This window comes from Gouania willdenowi, unplaced genomic scaffold, assembly GCF_900634775.1.
Source record: "Gouania willdenowi unplaced genomic scaffold, fGouWil2.1 scaffold_291_arrow_ctg1, whole genome shotgun sequence".
NCBI lineage: Eukaryota > Metazoa > Chordata > Actinopteri > Blenniiformes > Gobiesocidae > Gouania > Gouania willdenowi.
Window position 1 is genome coordinate 7,370 of NW_021145051.1, and position 7,092 is coordinate 14,461.

The 7,092-nt window shown below is 37.8% G+C and overlaps 1 protein-coding gene across 2 annotated transcripts; it reads left to right on the top strand.

Annotated features, from left to right (window-relative positions):
- The first annotated feature begins 221 nt into the window (after positions 1-221).
- LOC114459291 (ras GTPase-activating protein-binding protein 2-like) lies at positions 222-1,538 on the top strand. Of its 2 annotated transcripts, XM_028441593.1 has the most exons (2): positions 222-861; positions 976-1,538. In XM_028441593.1, the coding sequence occupies exons 1-2, from the start codon at positions 222-224 to the stop codon at positions 1,536-1,538; spliced, it is 1,203 nt and encodes a 400-aa protein (XP_028297394.1). The 2 variants fall into 2 exon arrangements, with proteins under 2 accessions (XP_028297394.1, XP_028297393.1); XM_028441592.1 differs by having other exon boundaries at positions 222-1,538.
- The last annotated feature ends 5,554 nt before the right edge of the window (positions 1,539-7,092 follow it).

The following is a 7,092-nucleotide window of genomic DNA, read 5'->3' on the forward strand; positions in this document are numbered from 1 at the left end:
CAATGAAGTTTAAAAAAAAATTACAAAGAAAAACATGAGTTATAACATTGTTTGCTGCCTGGCAAGCTTTTTCGGAGGGCTGGAATCAAAGATCCGAACACCTATGATGATTGTTTTATAGTTATAATGTATTTGATAGTACTTGTTTTAGACAATTTGATGATGTCTAATGTCCCCCCATTTTTTTTCTTTTACAGCACCTAACATTGTTTACCGTAGAAATGGTGATGGAGAAGCCAAGTCCCCTGGATGTTGGGCAGGAGTTTGTGAGGCAGTATTATACTGTCCTAAAGAAGGCTCCAGCTTCTTTGCACAGATTTTATGGGAGGAGATCCTCCTTTGTTCATGGAGGACTTGATCCGAATGGAAAGCTGGCTGAAGCTGTGTATGAGCAAGAGGAAATCCGCAAGAAGATCAAGTCACTGCAGTTCAGTGAATTCTGCACAAAGATCTGGCACGTGGATGCCCATGGCACTCTGAGTGATGGAGTTGTTGTACAGGTGCTTGGAGAGCTGTCCAACAGTGGCCAACCAATGAGGAAGTTTATGCAGATGTTTGTGCTTGCTCTAGACGGTTCAATTGCCAACACGTTCTATGTTCACCACAACATCTTCCGCTATGAGGATGAAGTATTCGGAAACTCTCATGCTGAGCATAAAGAAGAATCAGAGGAAGCTGTGGAAAAGGAGCCAAAGGAAAGGCAGCCATCCCCTGAGCCTCACCCTGACACTAATGGAGTAGAGGGGCCAATGGAAGAGCCAGCTCCAGAGCCAGAGCCTGAGCCAAACCCTAAAGCAGAGGAGATCAATTCTGAAAGAGAAAATAAATTCCTGGAAGAAATTAAGGACAAAACACCATCACAAGTTCATGAGGAATCTCCAACAAATACTCAGGAGGCTTCCAAGACATCATCCTGGACCCTGGTGACCAGCAAAAATCAGTCACAAAAAGAGAAGAGGAAAGCGTGCAGAGTCGCCCCCTCTGGTATCCCCCCTCATGTTGACAAAGCAACACCGCCTAGAGTTGAGATGCAAACGACACCCCTGCACCCCAAAGAACAGCGCACTCGTGACAGACTGAGCGTCCCTCCACGAGGCCCTAGACCTGGTGGCATAGATGGTGAGCCTGGGGTTGTGGACAACAGGCGTGTTGTTCGGCACCCTGACAGTCACCAGCTGTTTGTTGGAAACCTTCCACAGGACATTGTTAAGAGCGAGCTCAAGGAATTCTTCATGACATATGGAAATGTTGTGAACCTGTGGATTAACACCAAGAGCGTTGGGGGAAAATTGCCCAACTTTGGATTCGTGGTGTTCGACAACTCTGATTCCGTTCAAAGAATCCTGGAGGCGCAGGTAGAAGGGCCCATAATGTTCCAAGATAAGGTGCGTCTCAAAGTGAAGGAGAGGAAGCCGAGGGCAGTCCGTGAACAAGAGACCCGTCCCGGCCGGGTGGACATGGCCCCTAAACTGAGCATGGGCTCTGGAAGAGGAGCTGGTGGTCAGGGAGAAGGTCGCTTCACAACCCAGCGCCGCTAAGACGAGCATTGACAACAAAGTGGATGAAGTCTCATGTTCATCTTCAAGTGTTGTTGTTTAAAAAATAAAATATTCATGTAAAAAATTCTGATATACTGTATTTGTTTTTCTTTCATTACTTTGTAGTGTAACCTAGCTGGTCAACCAGTTGTTAATAAAAAAATAAAAAACCCAGAAAAGCGCTATATAAAATTGATTTGTTTGGTGTTTGTTCTTTATTTGAAGTAAATATTGAGCGGATGTAACACAAGCAATTTCTCGCTGAGATTATTAAAGTATTTCTGATTCTGAAATTACATTCTTGAAAACTAATGTATGTACTGTATACATAAAAAGGTCACTCTTTATTTGAAGTTTTATACATAAGGCTGACAATACGCTGTCATTAGCATAAATAAGGTGTCATTAAGCTGTCATTAAGTGTTGTTTACAAAATTATGACACATTATGACACTCATTTCAGTTCAGGGGCCAAATACACAACAGTTTAATCTTAAATGGGCCACAGATTTTATGCTGGAAAACGAGTAATTTTAACATTATTGAGCCCTAGTTTGCACTTCTACATATACAGTTCATAATTTATAAAATATGTAAGAAACAAACCATATCTAAGCTGATATCAGACCCAAAAGGATCTTCACTTTAAATACCCTAGATTTTGTGACCAATTTAATTAAAGGCAATACTATGTAAAAATTTGAGGAAAAGTTTGTAAGAATTTTGAGTTTTTCAACAGTTTCACTTTAAAAAATAACTGCAATCATGCGATATAAGCACCGGGAAAACTGTGAGCTTCTGCAAATATTGTTAAGATTGGTTTACACAATGATTCGTGTTTTCTCTCTCATTTTTACTTTCTCCTGCAGATTTGGCCCCGCCCCATGCGTTTGACACGTGTAGGTTAGGGTAACGAACGACACTTAATAACATCCTTCATGACACCTTATTAATGCTAATGATAGGTGTCATGTCATAAAAATAACAGCGTAATGTCAACCTTACGTATAAAACTTTTAAAGTGTTCCCCCAAAAAATAATGTAAAATATGACTTATGTGTGAGAGACAACAGCAGTTATTTCTTTGGCCATCATAACCCTGACTAAGGGTGTTTTGATCCAATATTGATATCGGTCCCAAATCAGAAAAATGAAAGAAAGAAAGAAAAAGTTTCAGAATATATCAGCTTCCATATAAAATTCCTATTGTAATACATATTTAGTTCATTTATTTTTCAGGGTCCTCTACTATTGTTATGTATTTAATACAATTGTAGAATATTCTGATGTTTAAGGTTAAAACGTATGTAACCTTTTATGGAGATGGATTTGTGTTGTTATTATTCCATTACAAATAAATATTTTCAATCAAAGGAAAAAAGTGTTCAAATGCAAATATTTGGGTCTCATTTTTTTTTTTTCATTTGAAAACTGTATTTCTTTGATTGAAAATGTTTATTTTTGATTGAAAAGGTTTTTTTTTTCTCTTTTCTATTGAATATTAAATACACAAATCTACCTCCATATCTATTGGTTAAGAGATTTTATGAACTCACCTGTTCACTGGTGTTGTGGATTATCCTGCAGCTGCTCCCAGGGTTTTCTCCAGTGCTGTTGAGCGTAGGGGACCCCAATGTTGTAGTGATGGCGCCCCCTACGCTCCGTTTTCAGCAATGTAGGGAGATTTTCTGTTGTTTTTTCATTTTTTAATCAATACTATCGTAATAATTGTTGCACACTTGGACACAAAGGGACTTCCAGATGTTCACGGGTTTTTTAATCTGAATAATCCAGAAAGACATACATCAGCCTCACCATCTATTTAATACAGGCGATCTGGACGGATGCTCCAGTCTTTACCTGAGGACCCCTGCAGCCCTTTAGCTGCCCCTGATGCTGCCTGTGTGTATGTAATAACTGTCCATGTATATAAGCTCTGAGGAGAGCAGACAGTCTGTTCTCCTCAGAGTTTACAGACTGGAGAACACCACCATGTAGTAGTTTTCATTAAAATCCTACATGTCCCATGATTCTTAGCTCTTCTCTGTAGTCCTTGTTCTCCTGGGACGTGTTTTAAAGGTGTTTCTACTGTCGTAGCTGGTCTGTCAGTCTCTCCTCTAAGCTGGTGTTCATCTCTCCTCTGTTTCACCAGGAGGTGAAATACAGGTGTGTTACATTTAATGATGGTGGATACAATGCTGAGCAGTGTTTACTGTGACACCAACTACACAGAGACGTCTACACGCTCCTAAAATCTGAGTTTTACATTTATTTGGTGCTTCGCTGGTGTGTGTCTGAGTATGTTTGAGCCTTAAACAGTGTAGCTTCAACCAGGACGTAGCATGTAGCGACACATGAAGCTGTTTGTCATGTTTATAACTCACAAAGGATCATTCTACATGTACACACACGGATCTGATAATCACAATTAATGCGTTAAAGTAACAGCCCTAGCGTAACACACACAGTTTTTTGTGCACACACAATGTGTGTGAGCCTAATCTGAGCCCATACTCACCTGTCCAGGAGCCGTTGGATGCTGTCGGATACTACCACCTGGCTTTGGCTGCAGCCATGGATCTGATCAACAAGAGATCCCAGCTGTAGCTGTGCACACGTCTGGATACCATCTACCACAACTTTCTGCTGGATCCACAACTCTCCCTCTTCTTTTACCAGAGAGCCAGAGGATTGGCTGCTGAGCTCAACGTCAGGAGCAGCAGCGCCCCCTAGAGCTCATCAACATCTGGACTGAGGAGACCCTGTACAAACCTGTACATCATCATCATCATCATGATGAAGATTTATAAAGTGAGGGTGTTCTAAGGGTTTTGTTTATTAAATTAATTTACTAAAACCATGATAAAGCTGTTATTAAGTCAGTGATTCTCAACATGTGGCTGTTTTACAACTTCCTTTGTCCCATTTTTATCCCTTTTCCAAAAAAAAATTTGACACTTTTTCTTGTTTTTTCAGATTTTAGCTTCTTTTGCCAAAAATATCTCTTTGTCCTATTTTTGGTCCATTTTTCTAAGTTCTTTTTGACACTTTTATTCAATTTTTGTCTATTCTTTAACCATTGTTAACCACTTTTCATCCAAATAATCAACCTTTGGCAAAATAAATAGCACTTGTTTCCTTTTTTCCTACATTTTGCCTCTTTTTGTTCCACATTTTGCTCATTTAAGCTACCTGTAACCATTTCATACCACCTGTTTCCTCTTTTTTGTCATTTTTTGCCACTCTTGGCTGTTTTTGGTCCATTTTAGTCACTTTTCACAATTTTCTTGCCACTATTTTGCCACTTTTGGACCATTTTTTACCACTTGTTATTCATTTTTCATCACTTTACTCATCACTGCTAACTCTTTGTTTACCTTAGTCAAATGGCTGGCTGTGATTGGCTGATCACCATTCAATCAATCTAACTGGATCAATACGTTCTCAACAATTAATTCCTCTGTAAAAAGTGAGGGAGATGATTTTTAGTTTTAATTAAAGTGGATGATGTAAAAAAGACAATTATTCTGAAATGTGTCGGTTTCTGAACCACTTTATTGTTGATGTAACAAAGATCTTAGAACTCTCACATTAACAAATAAATGACTTTGATCACCGTGCTTTCCTTTTGTTGTCATATTGGAATAGTTTTTGTAACGTTACACAACAGATGGATTCACTCAGAAAACAATATACAGATATATATATATATATATATATTTATACAGTATATATATAATCTGCTGTGCTAAAAATATTGACCCCCCAAAAGTATTAGTATTTATTACTAACACACAACTACAGAGATTACGCCGAACTAGAAAAAAAACAAAAATAATAATTTCCTGAAGATAATGTGACGATGAAACACACGCTGAACTCTGCATGAAGGAATGATTTTTTTACAGAAATAAGTTAAATATCTTTTAAAATGTTTGTTTAAACAGATTAAAATATATATTGTTCAGTGCATGTTTAATAGTTTTCTTACTTTATTAATATAGTTTAAGTGAAGGCACAACACGTTTTTTTTAAAGAAAAAAAACTTTATTCACATTGTTCCATTATTACAAGGTTTCAAACAGATTTAAATTAAACTTTAGCCTCGAGGTGTGGAAATATATTCAAATGTTAATGACTATAAATAATAATAATAATAATAATAATAATAATAATAATAATAATAATAATGGTAAAAAGTAATAAATTCAGGGTTTTAAAAAGTGAAAACCTAATTCAACATCTCTTCCTTTAAAAAAAAAAAAAAACATCACTTCCGGTACGTTCTTAGCGTGCTAGCACCATAGCAACAGCATAAAGCATGATTAATGTTGCCAAAACAAACAAACTATGGATCCTATACATATACTGAATAGATATTATATAAGTTAAGGATACATTTCTCACTAGAAATGTCATCAAAACAAAGCTAAAGCCACAATCTCTCTTAATATTGCTGTTTACAAAGGGTTGACAGGTGGTCATGTGACCTGACGTGACGTGTAGGAACAAATTCAAATGTGAAGGAATATAAATAAAAATATTGATTATAATGAAAAAACAACATCCAATCGCCCTGTGCATGGATATTTATCTGCTTTTGGTTTGACATTTTTTGGCCTCTATATAGGTTGTCATAGCAACCACAGAATGTACCGGAAAAAATACAGATAGTTTACATAAACCAAATGGATATTATGAAAGTTAAAGGTACATTTCTCACTAGAAATGTCATCAAAACAATTCTTAAGCCACAATCTATCTTCAAATAAAGCAATTTGCCGTTGTTTTTGATGAGTCAGCAGTGACGTGACCTGACTTCAGCCCACTGAATTTTGTGCAGTTAATGCACGACAATACATCGTGCTGTTATTGCATGAAATAATAGATATACTGTTGTGGTGCTAATGCATGAACATCTGTGAGACTGGGTTGATTTAAAGCTGCAGGTTGTTCTGGCTGCACCAGGACACCAGTCGGTCTGTCTCCACCTGTAGGTGGACTCGTCTCCATCAGAGATGAGTCCATGATGGTCGTGTCGTCCACAAACTTCAGGAGTTTGACCACCTGGTGAGAGGAGGAGCAGATGTTGGTGAACAGGGAGAAGATCAGAGGAGAAAGACCACAGCCCTGAGGAGATCCAGTGCTGATGGTCCAGGGAGCAGAGATGGTTTTTCCCAGCTTCACGTGCTGCTTCCTGTCAGACAGGAAGTCTGTGATCCACCTGCAGGTGGAGTAGTTATGATCATAAACAGACTATTTATTATTAATGTAGGTTTTGTTTCAGATTTATTTGAATAAAAAGTTATTTCCTCCATGTTGAGCTACTTTTTTCCTCCACCTGGTTTTACTGGATCCCAAGCTGAACATATTTGAACCAAAAACATCTGGACCAAACATGTAAATTTCAACTCACAGCATATGAAAAGTAATCCTTGGTTACACATATTTAAATATACATTTCCATACAATACATCTGAACCAAATATTTACAGTTTCTGAATCAAAGGGAAAATCAGATCCTTGTGATCAGGTGCAAATGAGGAAAATCATC

What these genes read in the sequence shown, in the direction of transcription:
- LOC114459291 (XM_028441592.1), top strand. Translation starts at nt 222, where the DNA reads ATGGTGATGGAGAAGCCAAGTCCCCTGGATGTTGGGCAGGAGTTTGTG.